At 41.7% G+C, this 23,091-nt stretch overlaps 1 protein-coding gene across 1 annotated transcript in view; it reads left to right on the top strand.

Moving 5' to 3' along the window:
* Positions 1-23,091, top strand: part of SLC8B1 (solute carrier family 8 member B1) — a 210,775-nt gene that overhangs the window by 74,520 nt on the left and 113,164 nt on the right. The window contains exon 3 of the mRNA XM_086943252.1: positions 4,360-4,512. Coding sequence (XP_086799378.1) covers positions 4,360-4,512 — 153 coding nt within the window. The remainder of the gene's footprint in view (positions 1-4,359; positions 4,513-23,091) is intronic.

The raw sequence follows: 23,091 nt of genomic DNA, 5'->3' as shown, positions 1-23,091 counted from the left end.
ATAAATACAAACAATTTTGTATCCCCCAAACTTTATTTGTATATTTGGAATCACCTCACTTGCTTCTGGACCCGATGGAGTGGGTTCTTGAGTTGTAGAGGTTCTGGATGATGATTGGGGTAGGTTACTGCAGATTTCCCTCACCTCTGCTGCAGAATAGTTATTAGGGTGTAAACGCTGCATGTGTCATATCATAGTATGATTCCCAAAGGAATATTTTTTAGCAGGGTTCCCCCTGGATAGCACAGCTTTACAGATGAGACAAGTCACCTTTGCAGCGTTTACTTTTTTGAAACCCCTTGGGATTTTGGAAAAACTCCCATATGAAGTGATCTCTTCGTTTGTATGGGGGATTGTCTTCATGCAGGAACTGCCTTGTCTCTTCCTCCTCTTCCTCCTCCTCCTCCTCTCCTTCTTGACCACCAATGTGATCTTCTGGTGGTCCTTGTGGTGATGGAGCAGATGCTCCAGCTGCTGATAGTACTGTAGCCATATCTGTAAGAAAAAAGCAGGTCTTCCTCACTCAAAGAATAAAGTGAGAATGAGGAAAAAAGGTGGGGGCTTTCATCATTTGGAAAACAAAACTGTTCTGAACCAATGAAAAGTGTTATTTTCAGGTCACATGAGCCGGGCTTTCATCATTTGGAAACCAAAACTGTTTTGAACCAATGTAAAGTGTTATTTTCAGGTCACATGACCCGACGTGCTTACGCTACGCGCCCCGGTGCGCGCTCGGCGGTGCTTACGTAGCGCGTTCGTATGCGCGTGGGTGCTTCCGGGTGCGCTTATGCCGTGCGTATCACGCGGACGCGGCTATGCGAAACGTCACGATGTTTTCGTTCGCGGCATTAGCGCTAACGGGACACTCCGGGGCAAACAAATATAAAAATAAAATAAACATAAAAAAAATAGTATTACATAATTATAAAATATAAAATTCATCATAAAAAATATTACATTTCATACCTATAGAGATTTGCTATTAAAAAACCTATGAAATTCACTGAAAAAAACATAGGTTTCACACCAGTTATAGTTAGCTGGAAATTTTACTCACATAAAACCATTGAAATTCCAACGTTATAGTTAGTTGGACTCACTATAACTTGCGCGCCTGCAATGCACTGCTGATGACGTCACATATTACACATCACTCATGACATGGTCAGTGACATTACTCATGACATCACTGATGACACCATCCTTGTGACAGAGTGACAGACCTCCTTTCAGTGTAATGTAACCCTTGAAACACATATTCAAAATAGAAACTAACATTTTCAAAAAAATGGAGATACCCATACCAGTTACAACAACCAATTCAGTAATTCCACCATCTATATACTCATCCACTTATTCACCAACAGTTCTATATAGTCTCTCATACATATACTCATTCATCATATATAGTGATACACCTGTACATCCTGTTACACACCGACAGTCATCCAAAAGTTACTCACACACATACTGACACATGCAAATAAACGATTGAACGTCCATTTATTCGCATATACAGCTATAGACACACACTACCACCTTACTTCTAAGGAAACTTACACATACTTACTCTCTTAAACAATCACTTATAGAAACACATACTTATTTAAACAGGAACTCATACAATCTCTCACTCTCACATATACTCACTTATATTCATCAATACTCACATATACTACATTAAAACATATGTAGTTACTGATAAAGACACTAGTGAGACAGTCATTCACTCACTAACACACATATATACACACTCATCCACCCATACAGTCCTGCACGTTTGCTGTGTTCAAAACACATACAAACAGTGAGTCAGTCATTGATGCATCTATGTGCTAAGTAACACCCCCACCAAACCATACAGACACTCATACTGATACAAAAAAACATCTAATAACCCATATACACACACATGTAGCTACTCACCAACCCATGCAGCCACTTATACACAAAGTGAAACACTGATACAAACATTTAAATATTTAAACCATACTCGCTAATATATGTATTCACTAAAATACACTTAATAAGCCAGTTAACCAATCAACTTATTTTTTTTTTAAAACATCCATGTAGACACTTATTTAAACATTTATTCTTCCATCGACCTTTACATATACAAATATAAAACATATTTATTTTTCAGAATGCACACATTCACTGGATGGTGTCATCAATGATGTCATGAGTGATGTCACTGACCATGTCATGAGTGATGCAATATGTGACGTCATCAGCAGTGCATTGCAGGCGCGCAAGTTATAGTGAGTCCAACTAACTATAACGTTGGAATTTCAATGGTTTTATGCGAGTAAAATTTCCAGCTAACTATAACTGGTGTGAAACCTATGGTTTTTTCAGTGAATATATATAATATATTATGTGATCAAGGCCCTCCGGGGTCGAAACGCTTCTTGCTGATGGTGTATTAACAGGAGCAATACAACTTTGATGCTGCACCACCTTGTGGTCTGTCCTCCAATTCTTGCGGAGGTCACCGAAGTAAAGGTGGAGTTTCTTATACATCACAGTTGGCTTATCTTCACTGGCTATATTGGTGCTTCTGGGGCAGTGCGGTGCAAATGGCTGAGCCATGACATATTAATATTCCAAAAAACCTTCTTTTCGAAGAACAGGTCTCACTCACGGGTCAATCGGCATTCTTATATTTAAAAAAAGATAATTCCATAAGGGCCGAACCCAAATAGGCCCTTACGCGTTTTATTCTCGCAGAAACCTTGTTCACAGGTGCGTGTGCAGTGTATCAAAGCCAATTAAATGCTCCGCATGTCTTTGTGGGAGATGTAGTGCTAAACTTACACAACTAAAATCATTAATGGACCTATTCAAAAAGGTGCATTAATATGTGTGTAAAAGCTAATAAAACAGGAGCAAGTAACATTCATCTTATGTTAAAACTCTGTCTACAAATCTTTAAAATCCGACCACAGGTTCAGATCATTTCAAATTATGGTTAAAAATTTCTCTAAATTCATATTGTCAATGTGTTTGCATGACCGAATATTGAAAACTCTTGACTCATAGATTATGTGTTGCAATATACATTACGGCATTTCAAGCCTGCAGTGGGTATGCACATGTAAAATTATTGCGTACGCCTTGACAATATGAATTTAGAGAAATTAAGTTATATACAGTGAACTTTCATTACATAGTCTTAACATAGTTATTGAAATACATGCAAAAGAAACATCTCTTTGATTTAGACTTCATATACCAAGGAATAACTTGGATTTAAAGAGCATCTCAATAAATACTTATTAGAACCTCAAGAATATTTAGATTTATTTATTTAGATTATATAATTGTGACAACAATAACTTTGGAGGACGGCGGAGGGCACATCTCAGGGCATCAAAGGTAAAAAGCAGACCTGAAGTCCTGGAAGTCATATTTGGCTTAAGAGTACACCTATAGCAAAATACTGGTGTTGACATACTGGAGGTAATTTTTGGACTCGTAGAGGGCAGAGTGTAATGCATATTCGGCTGAGGGTAATGGCTGAGAAAAACAAACCACGATAAAATGCAGGCTCTGAAATACTGGAGGAATTTTTTGACATACAGGCCACCCACGGTATATGGGGAATATCAACGGCAAAATTCTGGTGCTGGTTTATTGTATGTAATTGTTGGTGTAAGGGTATACCCATAACAAAACGCTGGCACTGGCCCAATGAAGGCAATTCTTCACATATCGGCAACTCTTGCAACAAAGTTTGGGAAAACAATGGGGTGAACTTCTGGCGAATATTACACCCACCGCTTTCAAAGATTACCAGACGCGACTGCACTCTACTTCAAAAGAAGCCATCAAGTTAAAATTTCTAGGCCCCAGGACTCTGCTTGAGACCATAACAACTTAAATTGGCTTGTGACCTCATTGGATGCAGTCGCCTGGGAAATGTTAGTTTGTAGGCAGAGCAGTCCAAGGAATTACCCACTCCACTTGGGGAGACTCAACAGGGAACAACTAAGAAAAAAATTGCTATGAATTTAAAGCCACTGGGCATTCCCTATGTTAGTATTTCAAATTTGTGTGACTGTATTCTGTTATCATATGTTCTGCTAGAATCTGCAAACCAGATGGGAGAAGTCCTGCAGGGCACAGCTTCATCTGCAGAAGCAAACTGACATATTGGGATAGTATGGGCATTCTGGGAAGCTAACACCTTTGCTAAGACATAAGACAGGGGAAGATCTGATTGCCTACTGACCTGCCTATACACACTTTTAAGGCAATTTAATATAGGTAAGCCAGGCCTAGGGTGTGGGTTGATTCGGCTACCCAGCATGCTTCAGACTACGGAGCCATGACTTTTCCCCCTTGTCTCTCTAGTGTCGGACGGTCCGGGATCACAATGCCTCTGAATGGTGCTCTTTCATCAGGACCACCCCAGACTGCCAGGATGATGATGGGTTTATCAGCTACCTGGACGCTGCCTTTTGTGCTTTCACTCCTGCACTGTTGCCAATGGCCATCACTCTCTACGTAAGTCTGACATCATTTAATGTTCCTCTGAGTTAAGGTGACTATTCCTTTGCGAGCTTCCCGAGACTTCTTCCTGAGAATTGTTTCTGCACAGGTTGTAGAAGAACATAAAACCATTACATGTAATCGTATAAATTAGCCATGGAATATGGCATGGTTCCAAACCATGAGTAGAATGGTAGGAATTTTTCTGATCATACTGCCATATTGACCCGCCCAAAATGTTTGGCAGCAACACACACATTCATTGCATGGTGCACATGCAAGTATATCATTCAAAGCTGAATAAGTCTAACATTTTGAATTTTTGCCTTTTATATTTGTGATTTGGTACCATGTCGTGGAGATTTTACATAATTTTATATAATTACATGTGGGGTTTTATGCTTAGTCTGCTGTAGGTCTACAGCCCGGAAGAAGTCTGTCGTAAATGGGCAAAATGCATTGGCTGACATTTTTTTACTTAATAATATTGCAAAAAATAGCAACTCAAATCAATAAATGTAAATCTAGAAAGACCAACGGCAAAATGATTTACACATCCATGATTTCCTAACTTTATATACCGGACTCTAGTGTACGGATTGAAGAGTGCAGCCCAATTTAGTAACAACATATGTTCACATCTTTTAACATTGGCTAAGTATTTATATGGGGATTCTGGGCAGCTGCTTCCTGTTAGTAGGCTTGTACCTATTTATTTTATTGCTTACAGGGGAAAAGATGGTGTGCATGGATCACAGCGGCTGTGCATGCATTGGAACCTGTGCACAGTGTGTTCCACCTCCTAGTTTCTTTCAGTCCCCATCCCCTTTCCCCTCGTTTCTGTGCATGATCTGCTTTGTAATGTTGTGCCGAGTGAAAGTTAGATGGAGGAGGCTTGTCACGAGACATGGCAGAGACCGCCATTGCTAATGAAAAAGAAACGTTCACTTCTGATCATGTATGAACCATTGTGGTTACTTCCTACACTTCTAGGTACAGTTCCAATATTTTATCATTAAAAAATGGTACTCTGGAATTGTTAACCCTTGCATTGATCTACAAAAGGTTGAGATAGACATTTGCTTTATTGCGTATTGTTTGATGGAAGAAATTATGAAACGGTTCTACAGCTGATTGAGCGGTTGTCAGATGTCCGCTTTGTGAAAGCATAGGTTATGATGTTAAATAGTGTCATTAGTAAAACTATATTCTACAGGGCAGATGCCATATCACTGTACTTTATTACCTCTCTTTTAAATGTGCCTTAGCACCAAATCATTGTATATTCATGTGTATGTACATTAATCGAGCACAAACATGGATACAAAAGCAACTAAGCAATGTACAAAGGTGAGGAAACACATAAGGGACCAAATAGAGAGATGGTAGTGAGGGTAGTACTGGTAAGCGTATCCGTTATCTGTTGGGACATGAATGTCCCCTTCATGGTAAACAGATATGTGACCCTCTCTTTAGCACCTGACGTCAATTGAATCTGGTGTCCTGACCTATAGTTCGGTCCTGGTTTAATGGTACTGTCTTTGACAGTATGAGGTTATGGACCTGTCCTGTTACCCGGAGGAGAGTACCCAACATGCACTCATTAGGCAGTGAAGTACTATCCTTGCCTTGGGTGCTTCAAGTAAGGTAGTGGTGGGAGCGTATCGTATTTTGTAAATGCATAGTGTGACCACATACCTTTTCAGAGCCAGTGAGAGCGTGGACTGCTGACCACTCTCTGGTTCCACGGTTAGGGGAAAACCAGAAGCTTGTGCTGACATTCTGTGTGCATGTGAAATACATCTGTACATGTGTAGCACACTCATGATAGTAGGTCTCTGTGTATTGTGGGAGTCTGACACTGGAGCCATTTGGAACGTTTTTTGATGCCCCTCGTTTAGCATAGCAGTAAAAAGGGGGGGGGGGGTGGACGGAACATCTGAACCAATCAAACACTCACACCCAGTCAACAGATCTGGGTTTAATCCAGCACCGTTCTTTAACCCATTATGCCACCCCAGTTCAGACATGGCCATATGCAAATCAGTCTGACCCTGTGCCTCATTGTAACAGTCCAGCCCGAACTGCCAAGCCATGCCTTCCCTGGACCTGAAACAAGCTTCCTAGGACCGGTTTCTGGCATTTCAGCCGTCTTCAGCCAGGCTTGCTTGAATCCAGTGGCAAAGTGAGCAAGGGACTCACGTCTGAGCATACCCTGCCAACTTATGGCGAACAAAGCAGTACAAAAGGGGGTGGTGATGGACGGAGCATCTGAACCAATCAAACACTGATTTGCATATGGCCATGTCTGAACTGGGGTGGCAGAGTTCTGCAGGAGGACAGACTGTCCAAGAGTAGCCAGCGGTGTTACCAGCATGAGGCTCACCCAGAAGTTTCTGGCTGCCTTTGCCAGTGAAGCTGAAGCTCATCCATTTTGAGAGGTAACTCCCATTATGGCCCCTGCAGTGGCCTGTGTGCAAAGATTACTCCAAGAAGTCATCCAGTGCTGTCTGGCACCCGAAGCCTTCATGCTGCTCCTGCCAATCCCCCAAGGAATCCCGAGAAGGAGCGACGTTGCCACCGAAGCACGAGCAGATCGTGCCTGGAGGCAGCAACTGCCCAAAGAAGCACAACCTTCATGTGGATTTGGCCTGGGAGCCGCAACAGCATTGTGAGCACTTGCCGCTTCTCGGACTGGATGCAGAATCAGCCTGGATGGATGCCCGCGGGGTCTGCTGTGCTTCTCCCTCAGTGTGGTTCAAGTCCTGTGAATAACCACAGCTGTGGTTTCATATCAGATGGGACGCCGCTCAGCCAGCCAAGATGAGGAGTACATGACACGACAGCCGACCTCAAGGAGCATGTCGGCCAGTAGAAGACTAGCCCGTAATCCCTATGAATGGTGATTCCACCGTATGGATCATGATGTCGGTTTCCGACCGCTTTCCATGTCGGGCTTCCCGACATGGAAAGCCTGTCTAAAATTGACAATGGGTAGTATAGACTTTATCAGGGTTTAATGGGGCCCGGTGCCACTCACCTGCTGCAACAATGGTAGCTACGCCTCCGAATATGGAGTTGAAGAGTGTATAGGTTGTTAAAGCAATCTTGCCTTTCTGGGTTTCTTTTACAGCATGGCTCATGCTTGTACCAACCTTTATTCTTTATGCGTGTCAAATCTTCTGCTGGCAATGAAGGCTCCCCATGGGCCCCAGCACACAGGTGGGTTCCACAGCACACCTCCATTTGTAGGTTCATGGACACAAAATGCGGAACCCACCTGTATGCTGGGGCCCATAGGGAGCTTTCATTGCCAGCAGAAGATTTGACACGCATAAAGAACAAAGGGAAGGGGATAGTTACATCCCTCCGGACTACAAGGACTATAAAGCTACGCGCAGACTTAATTGAGCAGCTGATTCACGGCGCAAAATTATTAAAAGCTTTAATACCGCAGGTCCGGCGCATGCGTGATTTTTCCGTCGCCCAAGCCTCTGATGAAGATGATTTGAAACGCGTTAGGCAGTGGTGACGGACTGCATAAGGACACAGCGAGCAGGTGGCTTTTAGATTGAAGATTGGGCCTGATGTATATATGTGGCCGTAGAAGATCTTAAAAAATTGCACTACCAAACGAAACACCTGAGAAGATATAAAAGTGAACAAGAAAAGCAATATTCTGCACTAATGATAAGACTTAACAATGACCATCAAATCATTGTCTCCAATTCAGATAAAGGGGGTAAAGTTGTTATCTGGCCCCAAAAAGATTACATTGCTGAGGCTCGAAGACAACTTATGGATGAGTCATGTTACCAAAGAACAACTTTTAAGGAATACAACTTGGCAAGAGACAACCTTAAAAAAACATCTCTGCAAGTTTAAAAGAGATGGAATGATTTCCCCACAAGAATTTAGATTCCTTAATGTTGAGAATCCAGTTATTGCTAGATACTATCTAATTCCCAAAGTGCACAAAATGATTTCACCAGTTCCTGGGAGACCAATAATCTCCGCCATAGACAGGGTTGCAGAACACATTAAGCAATATGTTGATTATTTTTTGCAGGACTTGGTGACCAGGTTACCTACCTACATTAAGGACACCGAGATTTTTCGAAAAAGATCAAACAGATTCCATGGACGGCTGATTCGATGTTCATAACTCTGGAGATCGAATCCCTTTACACCAGCATTGAACATGTGACAGGCCTAAGGGCACTTGAGTTTTTTCTGGGTACCAGCCCGTTGAAATGCTATAGCCACAACAAAATGATCATGGAACTGGTAATGTGGTGCCTTAATAATTTCTTTCTCTTTGGTAATGACCTCCTTCTGCAGAAGAGAGGAGTGGCGATGGGGGCCTGCTTTTCCCCCAGCTATGCATGCTTGCACGTAGGCTGGTGGGAGAAGCAGGTCCTCATGGGGAGACACAAGGATGTTTTTGACAAACATATTGTACAATGGATGCGTTACATTGATGACGTCTTTGTAATATGTAGGGGTGATGAAAAGAGCGCGATTGAATTTGTCAACCAGATTAACATCAATCAGGAAAATCTTAGGTTTACTTTCAATATCAGTAAACACAACATTGAATTTTTAGACGTTAAGGTTTTTATCAGGGATGGTCAAATCGCAACTACGCTCCATAGAAAAAGCACGGCGGGAAATTCAATACTCCACACCAGTAGCACACATCCCAAAAATGTCATTAACAACATCCCTTATGGCGAGCTCCTCCGGTAAAAACGGATCTGCAGCACAGAACAGGACCTGGCAATTTGCACCACTGAGGCCCTCAACAGGTTACAACGAAGAGGCTACAGTGACAAGGTACTTGAACATGCATTGTCCAAAATGAATACCTGATCTAGGGAATCCCTCTTAATTACAGAAAAGGTCCCTACATTGGACACCACAAGCACCAATAGTGATCCCATTCCCAGGTTTATTACCAAGTTTAATTGCCAGGAGAGAAAGATAAGAGCCATCTTAACTAAAGGTTGGCCCATCCTGCTGACTGATGGGGTGCTGGCACCACAACTTCCGAGTAGTCCTACCATCACATATCGCAAAGGTACCTCGATGCGAAACCTTATAACCCACACATTTCCGGAGTTAAGGAAAGGACATACGTGGTTACAACCCCGGCTGGGGTTTGTAAAGTGTGCCAGCTGCAGGGCCTGCAGATTTGGTATTAACACCACGAAATATGCCACTCCGTTCAGTCCCGATTTGGTCCCCATTAAAGGAAACTTTAACTGTAGGACGGACTATGCTGTCTACGTTCTGACATGCACCTGCGGCTTGCGATATGTTGGTAGTACCAAGCTGCAGGTGCATGTCAGAATTCTCCAGCATCTTCGTGCAATTGTCAACAATGATAGTACCTATCCTGTTGCGAGACATTTTAAACTGGTGCATGATAATAACTTGCAATGTCTCAATTATTTTGTACTAACTGCAGTCCCCAAACCACGCAGAGGGGGAGATAGGGACAAGATGCTGAGACAATTAGAATCCAGAACCATCTTAGAGTTAAACAGCAAAGTGCCGAACGGTTTAAACACATCGGAGGATTTATATCATTTCTTATAGATGTATTCCGGTAGCGTGCATTTTTCTCAGGCAGTATTAAACCAATGTATGATTAATTGATATAGATATTCAGTAGTCTCCTCCCTAGCAATACATCCAAAATTTTCTTGAATATTTTTTATGCGATTTCAGATTTTTTTCATGTTTTAAAATATGAATCCTCCTAGATAATCATGATCAGGATTTGATTTCCTTTAATTAATTCACACTATGGTCGTTTTTTCATCAGTTTTGGTCACATTCCGAATACTCGTGTAGCATTGAAGAATGAATATTACATTGAGAGGCATTGTCATTCAACTTCATGTTTTAGATCTTATTCATGGCAACAGACATTATCTTTTACAGTCCAACAATATTTCATGCAAATCTTTGGTAAAACGAATAACCTATTTTAACATGGCCTTGTTCTATTTCAAAGCCATCTATTGGTTAGAGATCATAGATAATTGAAATTGATTAAAGATCTGAAATTGTGATTTTATTGTACCGCTTTTATAGAGATTTATATATTTTTATATTGGAAAAGTAGTAATTTTATCTAATATTTGCGCTATTTGCACATATTATATGTTTACATTGAATTGCGAAAATTTGCACATTGGATTTTGCACATATTAGATGTTTACATTACATTATGCGCTCTTTTGCACAAATACTCGTTTGGTAATTTATGTCTTACCAAAGAGGTTTTTTAAAGTGGTACAGTACATTAAGTCCATTAGATTAATAACCATAGGCAGCGAATTTGTTCTTAGGACAGTTGGCACAATATATGTATATAGATGGTTTGAATATTTATGTATCAAGAACTGTGTATATAGACTGTATTTATATGCAGCAATTGTTGGGCGCATCTATGCCTATATATAATTTTCTAAAATCAATTCATTTAGAGCTCATGATTTTATATGTTGAATATTGATACAATGATTGGATGGCCTCTGGTTGATATATTTAATTGCCATTACACACAAAGTATTTCTTCCTTGTTCATTATCACATGGTGTTTACCTTAGCATATATAAAAAATGGCATAACAGAGCATATATAAAAAATGGCATAACAGAGCAAGACTATCTGTGAGCAAGGGCAACTGCCCGAAACGCGTCAGACAGTGAGCTCTTGTCAACTTGTTGCAATAAAACATCCTTGCCTGAAAACTTGGGATTTGTGTGGTCTCTGTTGGCCAAGCCAGCTGCTGGAGGTGCAGGGATCATTGAACTTGGAAAGAAAAAAAGAAAAAAAAAAATATATATATATATATATATATCCCACACAAAGTGCTCCGATCAGTGAGCCTCAAGCCCTTCAGGGCGGGTCAGGCGCTGCGGCACCGGAGCCATCCGCATTTAGATCCAAAACATGCTTCCCTTCTTTTAGGAGAGGCGCGCCGACACCAGATGCAGTTGGTAAAAATGCTTTTTATTTCATACAGGAAGCCCAACAGGTCATGTACACCCAACGCGTTTCTCCTCTTTCAAGGCTTGATCACGGGTGGAAAAGTTTCTGCTTGTGACGCCCAGCGTGATATTCACCTCCGCTTTTATGTCTTTTTGCAGAATGAACTACAAACAGGTGAGTTCGTTTTTTTCTCCTTTCCTTTAAACGTAGCATGGCAAAACTTTATTAGCTCTCCTTGCACAATTGCTACTCCATGTTTAAAAAGGAGATCGTTTGTAGTTGCATAGTTCCTTTAAAGCCTGTTGATTTATCCATGGCTGCTTGTGCTAAGCATAATACACGACTTTCATCAGCGATCTCCTTTTTAAACATGGAGTAGCAATTGTGCAAGGAGAGCTAATAAAGTTTTGCCATGCTACGTTTAAAGGAAAGGAGAAAAAAACGAACTCACCTGTTTGTAGTTCATTCTGCAAAAAGACATAAAAGCGGAGGTGAATATCACGCTGGGCGTCACAAGCAGAAACTTTTCCACCCGTGATCAAGCCTTGAAAGAGGAGAAACGCGTTGGGTGTACATGACCTGTTGGGCTTCCTGTATGAAATAAAAAGCATTTTTACCAACTGCATCTGGTGTCGGCGCGCCTCTCCTAAAAGAAGGGAAGCATGTTTTGGATCTAAATGCGGATGGCTCCGGTGCCGCAGCGCCTGACCCGCCCTGAAGGGCTTGAGGCTCACTGATCGGAGCACTTTGTGTGGGACTAATTTTGCTGTGAGCCCAGCCCGCCTTGCAAACCAAGAGTAAAAGATGGGATATTAACCAAGATGAAAATCGAAGGTGAGCAGGCAAGGGTGCGAGAGGGAGTTTCCACTTGCTGATGAAAGTCGTGTATTATGCTTAGCACAAGCAGCCATGGATAAATCAACAGGCTTTAAAGGAACTATGCAACTACAAACGATCTCCTTTTTAAACATGGAGTAGCAATTGTGCAAGGAGAGCTAATAAAGTTTTGCCATGCTACGTTTAAAGGAAAGGAGAAAAAAACGAACTCACCTGTTTGTAGTTCATTCTGCAAAAAGACATAAAAGCGGAGGTGAATATCACGCTGGGCGTCACAAGCAGAAACTTTTCCACCCGTGATCAAGCCTTGAAAGAGGAGAAACGCGTTGGGTGTACATGACCTGTTGGGCTTCCTGTATGAAATAAAAAGCATTTTTACCAACTGCATCTGGTGTCGGCGCGCCTCTCCTAAAAGAAGGGAAGCATGTTTTGGATCTAAATGCGGATGGCTCCGGTGCCGCAGCGCCTGACCCGCCCTGAAGGGCTTGAGGCTCACTGATCGGAGCACTTTGTGTGGGACTAATTTTGCTGTGAGCCCAGCCCGCCTTGCAAACCAAGAGTAAAAGATGGGATATTAACCAAGATGAAAATCGAAGGTGAGCAGGCAAGGGTGCGAGAGGGAGTTTCCACTTGCTGATGAAAGTCGTGTATTATGCTTAGCACAAGCAGCCATGGATAAATCAACAGGCTTTAAAGGAACTATGCAACTACAAACGATCTCCTTTTTAAACATGGAGTAGCAATTGTGCAAGGAGAGCTAATAAAGTTTTGCCATGCTACGTTTAAAGGAAAGGAGAAAAAAACGAACTCACCTGTTTGTAGTTCATTCTGCAAAAAGACATAAAAGCGGAGGTGAATATCACGCTGGGCGTCACAAGCAGAAACTTTTCCACCCGTGATCAAGCCTTGAAAGAGGAGAAACGCGTTGGGTGTACATGACCTGTTGGGCTTCCTGTATGAAATAAAAAGCATTTTTACCAACTGCATCTGGTGTCGGCGCGCCTCTCCTAAAAGAAGGGAAGCATGTTTTGGATATATATATATATATATATATATATATATATATATATATATATATATATATATATATATTTCCAAGTTCAGACGGCTTACCCGACTCTTCTCCCGGCGGGCCGCTGTGAAGTCTTCTCTTGTCCTGTCAGCATTCTCGCTTGTTCGTGTTCCGGGTGGTTGCAGGAACTCCGGCAGAAATGTCCGGTTTAATCCTCTAGGTTCGGGCGGTGCCTCCGTCAAAATCAATTCAAGCTTCAGTTCGTACCAAAATGACGGGGCACTGGCGGTGGGTGCCGCAAACACGGTTGGTACGCCGTGTATTAATACTGCTCCAAATCTCCTCCCCCAGCCGGGAAAGAAGAAACAGCACTCGCGGGGTGATTATTCAGATAATTCCTTTATTCGCTCCTCACAGACGCGTTTCGGGTCAAGCCCTTTATCAATGTGTCAACACGAATGTTGCACGGGAGCCATTTTTAAAGTGCATAGCGCGATCTCGTGAGGTAGGACTGCTCGTCCTCATTACACGAGCGCCATATTGGAACGTGCAAAATAAGCAAAAATTCACACTTAATCGGCGATTAAAATTACTCACAAGCCGTGATTGTAAACTTATTGAGAATTAAACATAATGCTGTGAATCGGCTAGCCCAATACATGCAATGTCATAGTGCCACATTCTTAATTAAACCTTTGGCGAGCAATTAGACATGTTGGTTGAATGACGTTTCCTATTTTTGCAATTTAGTCTCAAAACTTTTGGCAGCGCCATCTGTCACATTAAAGACACATGTAATTACTCAATGTGCTGGCATTCAAAGTAATGTCCAATCGCCTAGTATACAGCACGTTCCCTTAATATCTTGCCGTGGATCTGCTAGGGTGGCTCCTATCACTAGAAACCACCAACTTCCCCTTAAAGCATGCCAAAAGCAATGCACTTCCCTCAAGGTTTGTTTTAGGTGACCCTGGTATCATTTCTGTAATTTTACTTTCCAAGGTGGATAGCCAGTTCTTCCCCACTATTAAGGCCTGTTGGAATTTTAGTTTGCAGGTCAATTATATAACGGGATTCCAAGCGTCTCAGTTTGAGTAGTCTATTACCGCTCCTTTCATGCTCCAGTACCTGATCAACACCGAAGTATTGTAAAAGATCTCTATTGCTGCGATGTTTAATCGCGAAGTGCTTGGCTACTGGAGATGTCATGTCCTTATTTGCTATAGCACGCATGTGCTCAAGGATTCTCAGTTTCACACTTTTAATTGTGCTCCCTATGTATCTTAGCCTACAGGGGCACATCAGACAATACACTACATATGGTGTTTGGCAGGTAATGAATGAGCTAATGGGTTTTTGATTTTTGAGGCCTGGTATATCGTAGCCTAGAACCCTTTTGCTATGTGCACAGGCCTTGCACTTGCCGCAAGGGAAAACGCCTTTCATATCTGCCATAGTGTTTGTTCTCGATCTGGGGGCATCTAAATGACTGTGTACTAGGAGATCCTTGAGGGATTTTGTTCTCTTGAAAGTCACCAGGGGATTTCTTGGGATATCCATCCCAATAATGGGGTCGGTTTTCAAAATGTGCCAATTTCTGCGTAGTGTTCCTTTCAGAAAATTGGCATCATTAGAAAAAGTTGTTATAAGACGGAAATTTCCATCTTCCTTCTTTTTTTCTTCTCTTTTTTGTTTTAGCAACTCAATTCTTGGAATCCCAGTTACTCTGTTTAGTGTCTGAGTTAAGAGGGCTGGACTGTAGCCTCTGTCTTTAAACCTTGTGATGCTGTCTTTGGCTGCTTTTTCGAAGTCTTCCTCCCGTGAGCAGTTGCGCTTAAGGCGCAATAGCTCTCCATAGGGGATACTTCGTTTCAGGTTTATCGGATGTCCGCTATCAGCATGCAAAATGCTGTTTCCAGCAGTTGGCTTTTGATATAGGAATGTGGTCACTTGATTGTTTGTGATGACTACCCGGAGGTCGAGGTAGCTCACTGCCACTGAGCTTACATTGCCTGAGAATTGCAAATTGACATTAATATTATTCAGATGTAAGATATAATCTTTGGCACTTTGTTCCGACCCCCTCCACACCAGAAAGAGGTCATCTATATATCTGTGCCATTTGACCACATTCTCAGTCCACATCCGATTACCCTCGGACCAGGCCACCTGCTCCTCCCACCAGCCTACGAATAAATTTGCATAGCTGGGAGCGAAGCAGGTGCCCATCGCGGTCCCAGAGATCTGCCTGAATAGGTCTCCCTAAAAAGAAAAACGTTATTCAGTAGACAGAATTCAGTCAATTCCATCAACATGGTGCTGTGTCCTGCAAACTTCGAAGGTCTTTTAGACATGAAATATTCAACTGCTTTTAGGCCCTGAGCGTGCTCAATGCACGTATACAAGGTGGTGATGTCCATCACAATCAAAACATAGGTGGAATCCCAAACCAGGTCCTGTAATTGTACAATAAAGTCCATGGTATCCTTAATGTACGAGGACAAGTTAAAAACTGATTGGAATAAAAAATGGTCAATGAAGACCGACAGATTCTCAGTTAGGCTGCCCATTGAGGACACTATGGGGCAGCTGGTGGTACCCTGAGGTCTTTGTGGATCTTAGGTAAATGGTAGAAGGTGGGGATGACTGGATGATTTGACCGCAAGAACAAATATTCCTTGGTGGTAAGCATATCTTTATTGTGCCATTTCTGAATCAGTTTATCATATTCAAGTACACTATCCTGATATTTTTTCATAGTGGTTGGTTCGTAGTGTTGTCGATTCAGCAGCTGTCTTTTTGCTTCCCTAACATAGAGATCCTTTGCCATTATAACCACATTTCCACCTTTGTTAGATGGTTTGTAGATTACTGATGAGTCAGCTTGAAGATTTCTCAGCGCTTCTCTTTGTCCAGATGTTAATGGATTAGTTACTGTTCTACTATTCTTCTTCGATGTTCGGAATTTAACCAAATCCCTCAACACAGTCTCGGAAAAGGTGTCAATGGCATCTTGTGCCATTTGAGGGAGGAAATGTGAAGTCGGTTTGAAAGGACAGCAGGGGGCCTCTTGATCTACGCCCACCCGTCTGCTTCTCTGTTTGAGACTGTATGTATCAAGATCTGTCTCTGGAATTTCTGATCTCATTTCTTCCAGGATTTCAAGAGTTTCCAAATTGCCTAATTGAATGATGTCAGTTTCTTTGATTTTGTTCTGCAGGCACCTGGTCTCATGTGCCGTAGGTTTCGTTTTAAAGTACTTATGCAATTTTAGTTTTCTTGTAAACTTGAAGAGGTCGATTCTTGTTTGTGTGTATTCGAGATTGTTTTGTGGACAAAAGGAGATGCCTAGTTTTAACACGGATTCCTCATCCTTAGTTAGTTGTTTGGAGCTCAGATTAACAATAGTTAGGGTGTCCGCTACGTTTACCGTGTGCCCCCCTTCTTGGCCTTCACGGTTCTCGTTAGGTTGTTGCCTCCGCCTCTTCCTCTTCCGGCCCCCCCTCCTCGTTTTCCTGTGTCCTGTTCCGGGGGCTTGACTTTTCCTCCCCTCAGCCACGCGTGTCGAATTACATCGAATTCCTCGTGAAAAGGAGTTTTCCTAGTTGTCTTTGAGGGACCCGCTAATTCTTCTTCCTCAGATCCTGTGATTTCCGATTCCGAGGTCTCAATGATTTCAATAGGTTGGCCAGGATTTTGTCTTCTCCGGATTAGATCCTTTCTTGGGCCATCAAATTTTTGGGCGAAGGTTAGGACTCTGCCCATTGAATAGTCCCTTTCATCTCTATCGAATTTCTCTTCTTTTCTAAGTCTGATCTTGGTTTCATATCTGGTCAGTCTCTTCTTCATTTCCGCCATCAACTCCTGATGTTGACTGTTATCAGGGAGATTTTCCAGTTCCGTCTCCAGTGTTTTTATCTCGTCCAAAGCCTTTGCCCGATCGCTCCAGGCAAATTTTACCAGCAATTGCAAACTGCCTTTGCAGAATTGTGCCGTATGTATATGCCACTCTTCAAGGAGCTGGGGGTCTGGGTTCTCGTAGGCTGGGATAGTATATACTCTCAGACCACGGGGGACTCTCTCTACCTTAATGTAGTTCTCGAGGGAGGTAGCTTCCCACCACTTGCGCGTTTCTCTCTCAAAAAGTCTTTCAAGCTTAGAATATTTCTGCGTCAGGGGGTCCGCACTCTTGACACTGCTAGCCGCAGTAGTGCGTGTTGATCCACCCGCTTTTTTGTTAAACATACCGGGGGCCGCCTCTTCACGTGCTGCATTACTGAACATGAGTTCTTTTAATCCGGAGTACCGGTCCCGGTCTCCGTGTGAAAATCTTTGCTGAAATTCACCCCTCACCACGCCCTCGCTTCCCGGTGTACTCTTTCAGGTTAGAGATTCTTTTTAAGCTAAACAGACGGCTTAACCGACTCTTCTCCCGGCGTGCCGCTGTGAAGTCTTCTCTTGTCCTGTCAGCGTTCTCGCTTGTTCGTGTTCCGGGTGGTTGCAGGAACTCCGGCAGAAATGTCCGGTTTAATCCTCTAGGTTCGGGCGGTGCCTCCGTCAAAATCAATTCAAGCTTCAGTTCGTACCAAAATGACGGGGCACTGGTGATGGGTGCCGCAAACACGGTTGGTACGCCGTGTATTAATACTGCTCCAAATCTCCTTCCCCAGCCGGGAAAGAAGAAACAGCACTCGCGGGGTGTTTATTCAGATATTTCCTTTATTCGCTCCTCACAGACGCGTTTCGGGTCAAGCCCTTTATCAATGTGTCAACACGAATGTTGCACGGGAGCCATTTTTAAAGTGCATAGCGCGATCTCGTGAGGAAAGTGAGGTAGGACTGCTCATCCTCATTACACGAGCGCCATATTGGAACGTGCAAAATAAGCAAAAATTCACACTTAATCAGCGATTAAAATTACTCACAAGCCGTGATTGTAAACTTATTGAGAATTAAACATAATGCCGTGAATCGGCTAGCCCAATACATGCAATGTCATAGTGCCACATTCTTAATCAAACCTTTAGCGAGCAATTAGACATGTTGGTTGAATGACATTCATATTTTTGCAATTTAGTCTCAAAACTTTTGGCAGCGCCATCTGTCACATTAAAGACACATGTAATTACTCAGTGCTGGCATTCAAAGTAATGTCCAATCGCCTAGTATACAGCACGGCATTATGTTTAATTCTCAATAAGTTTACAATCACGGCTTGTGAGTAATTTTAATCGCAGATTAAGTGTGAATTTTTGCTTATTTTGCACGTTCCAATATGGCGCTCGTGTAATGAGGACGAGCAGTCCTACCTCACGAGATCGCTCTATGCACTTTAAAAATGGCTCCCGTGCAACATTCGTGTTGACACATTGATAAAGGGCTTGACCCGAAACGCGTCTGTGAGGAGCGAATAAAGGAAATATCTGAATAAACACCCCGCGAGTGCTGTTTCTTCTTTCCCGGCTGGGGGAGGAGATTTGGAGATATATATATATCTATATACACATTCAATAATTATCCTAAATGCCTGTTACATAATTATCCTAAAAGCATGTAAAGTCTACATAGTGAAATCTTCAGCTTCGTCTTAACCAAAATGGATTCATTACCTTCACATGAAATTGTCTTGGCTTCACTTCCTGTGATTTGTAATTCCATTACACTTTGATTTTTCGAATTAGCCTCCCTGTACCTAGTGTTTTTGGCCGTGTGTCCTGCTATCAACGTTCAGAACATCTTTGAAATCTAGCATTGACTGGTGGCTCAATACTAAATTAAAGGTATTTATGTATGCTCAAGTATCTGAATAAGCAAGAGCAATCAGCGTAAGCGGGGGTGCTACAGAAGTAGATTCTTTTGTTTTATGAACCTTCTTGACTTACATCTCGAGCGCGTAGGTCAACCTAAGTCACAAGGAGAAAGGGTGACCGAGAAAAAGAAAAATATTAAAATGGCAAATAAGACCTAAAATAGAGGCAAAAGAAGTGAGAAAGAAAGTAAAAAGCAAATAATGAACGAAGAAAGGAAAAAGGAGCATGCAGGAAAGACAGTACAAAAGTACTCGGGAATAAGAAAAAATATCTTAAAGAAGAAAAAGAAGGAAAAGGGCAAAAAAAAGAACAAAAGAAATGGTGAAAAAGGAAGGTACAATTAAATAAATAAGAAGAATGAAAGTCAAGAAGAAAAGCAGTAAAACCTATTGAAATAAAAAAGAAATGCGAGTCAAAATGATGAGCCACTGAAGGAAAGAAGAGAGAAACTAATTTATGGAAGGAGTACAAAAAGAAAAGGTGCAAAACAGGTGTGAAGGAAGAGCATGAGCATGTTAAAAAAAGGGATGTTGAGAAGAAAAACTAGAAAAAGGTCAGATGGAATGAGAGAAGCATAGAGAAAAAGAAAGATGGAAAGAAGAAATGAAATATGCATAAAAACAAAGGAAAGATGATGGAAGGAAGGAAAGAAGCATAAAAGGAAAAAGAAAATGGAATGGATAAATGAGAGAAATAAGCCAGTAATGGTAGATGTGTGGCCTGTGGCAACATTCCTTTAAAATCTTTCTGTAAGATTCGTAATTTTACCCTAATTTGTACACATGATCCCCCAAGGGTACATTTCCCATGGCACTTCATAGGAAGAGTTTGTGTCACTCACTTTACTTGCATATTTATTACGGTATATGGGTCAAAGTGAGGGGTATTTAATTTTTTGGGCTACTCTTGTGAGTAAGTGCCTTTCTTTAGGGTGCTCTCTTTTGAGAACCTGGCTCCTTTGTTTATTTGATGAGCCTGACTCCCAAGCATTCTACCGCACTTGTAACATCAGCATTCTTGGACATGAGGCAACTGAAAGAAACGAGCACTGGTAAAGCGTATAAGCCTGGCAAAAAAAGTGCTAGCTTGTGTAAATACATAGTAAAGTGAGGACCTTTTGGCTTTGCCAATAGTGGGTAGGGAAGAGAAAAATAATTGAGATCTGTATAGAAGGCATATCTGAGATAAAGCGCTGAACGTGACCTATAGCGTGGTAATTAGACTACTTTACATCTGAAAGGTTCCACTATCTCCCAGACACCACCACCGTCCAGTACTCAACAGAGGTCACCCAAAACTGAAAGAATCACTAATTTCGGTGTCCCGGCAGCCAGAACTCTGCTTGAATGAGTCCATCAGCTTGTTCAAGCCAGCAACATTGTAGAAATGACTGAAACCCAATTTTTCAAGAAGATTGCCTCAAAATGGTAAGAGAAACATCAGAATGAAGAGGTCCAGTGGGATGAGCTAATGCTGTTTCAGAAGTGGTGTTGTAATAGCTGGTTTCCTGGTGTCTGTCTGACTGCCTTGGGCTAAGGAGTGATTGAAAAGTTCAAGAGTGGACCTCACTCGACTGATTGAGTATTTTGAACCTGGCCGGAGACAGCTCTTGTAGAGTACCAGAAAGACGACAACTGCCACAGATTCTTTGAAGTTGTCCTAAGTAAATGTGAAGAAAATATTAAACCAGGCCGTAGCTAGTGTGAGTTTTACTGTGGAAAGTTTTTTGAGATGGGAATTGTTTCAGCTTGAATATTTTAACATACCTTTTTAATCTTGACAACAAAGAATTAAAGATGTTATCGCTGAGAATGTTGCATAGTGGTGGACAAGGGTGCAGGTAATTGTAATTCTAATAAATGAAGGTCAATTAGTGGCAAACTGTCAGGGCAGTAATTTGTGGATGTCGGTACTAAATGCAATGGGTGCCTTCATGGTATTGTAATTGCATTTATATAGCGCTTACTACCACTGATGAGGTGCCAAGTTCTTTTTCGGCGAGTAGCACGCTCCTCCGGAACCCATAAAGGATTAGTGGTGAATTAGTATAGTGAAATATGAAAGTAATTAGAGTGGTGGATATGTTCATCAGTTGTTTGGATTGAAAAGGATAGTGGAGGGAGGGAAGAGGGAAAAATTTGCATTTATATAGCGCTTGCTTCCTCATATGAGGTGTTGAAGCGCTTTTTAGGTGAATAGCGCGCTACTCCGGAACCCATAAAAAATTAGTAGGGAATTCGTATAGTGAAATATGAAAGTAATTTGAGCGGTGGATATTTTAGTCTGTTATTTGGATTAAGAAGGATAGTGGAGGGATAGAAGATGGAAAAGGTTTGCATTTGCATAGTGCTAACTACCCCTGATGAGGTGTTTAAGCGCATTTTCGGCGAGTAGCACGCTACTCCGGAACCCATAAAGGACTAGTGGAAATTAGTATAGTGAAATATGAAGTAATTTGAGAGGTGGATATGTTAGTCTGTTACTTGGATTGAGAAGGATAGCGGAGCGATAGAAGAGGGAAAAGGTTTGCATTATATAGTTCTTTCTACCCCTGATGAGGTGTTGAAGCACTTTTTGGTGAGTAGCAAGCTACTCTGGAACCCAAACAGGATTAGTGATAAATAGTATAGGGAATTACGCCATTAATTTGAATGGTGGGCATGTTAGTCCGTTATTTGGATTGAAAGGGAATAGTGGAGGGATAGAAGAGAGGAGGAGCGATAGAAGAGGCAGGGGTCTAGATTTTGTTTTCTTTATTTTGACGTTCATAGCCATAGGAGGGGGGTTGGGATGAGTTAAGTGGAGGTGGAAGGGGAAGAGCCAGTAGTAAGGATTTATAAAGGCTTGTATGGGAGATCTAAATAGTAAGAGGAATGAGATGATGCAAGGAGGGGTAGAGGAAAGAAGAGTCTATAGAGGGTTATTTTGGGGATCATAGTAGTGGTATGGGGTTTGGGATGAGCACGAAAGGGAAGTTAGAGGCTATATTGATAGCGGTATAGGGTTAGAAATAGGGTAGTACATTGTACATAGTAGAATGAGGTTTGAGGTGAGTCAGATATGAGGTAGAGGATATATTGAGGGTGGTATAGTGTGAGAAATAGGGTAGTGCATTGGATATGCTGAATTAGAAGAAAAGTAATAAATATATAGATACATAAGTACATGGAAGGTATATATATGCATAAGGAGGGTAATGTATGTAGAGTAAAGATGCATTTAGTGAAATCCGGTTTTCAAGTGTTGTTGTACTTTAAATAATTTTTATTTTTTATTTGTTAATTAACCCCTTGCATGCTGCGCACATTTTCGCCCTGTGCGGGCGATTTAAATAGTGTGCGGGATTCGGACGGTCCCTGGCCGTCCTCCGCACAAGCCCACCGTGACTCATGACGGCCAGGGGCAGTCATGAGCATGCAAGGGGTTAAATAGTGAAGCAATTGTAGATGAGTAGTTATTATAAATGATTTACTTATTTATGCAGTACATACAGTACATATACATGTTAAAAACATAGAATAATGTAACTAAGTAATATGTACATTTGTTAAGCAGAACTAACAAATATTTATATTTAAAAAAAACACAATTATTATACACGTTTATACAAAGCAATAAACATATGTAGGTACATATCAATAGCCCAAATAAATGCTTATTTACAGAGGGATATGCTGTATATTTCTGTTTGCGTATGTTGGTTATGTGGGGAAGGGCCAATTCTTGAGTAGTTTTCAAAAGGTAAGGTGGTTTTCCGTGGATCTTATGTTGGGGGGGGGGGGGGGGGGGGTAAAGAGTTCCATAGTTTGGCTGCTTGAATAGAGAATGATGTGCCACCCATGATTTTTTTCTTGCATGCTGGAATTTTGAGGCGAGTTGCCACTCTAGAGCGAAGGTTCCTTTGTTGAATGTATTTAGTGATTTTATTCC

Source organism: Lissotriton vulgaris, chromosome 11, assembly GCF_964263255.1.
Source record: "Lissotriton vulgaris chromosome 11, aLisVul1.2, whole genome shotgun sequence".
Lineage (NCBI taxonomy): Eukaryota > Metazoa > Chordata > Amphibia > Caudata > Salamandridae > Lissotriton > Lissotriton vulgaris.
This window is presented reverse-complemented; position numbering and strand designations above follow the sequence as displayed.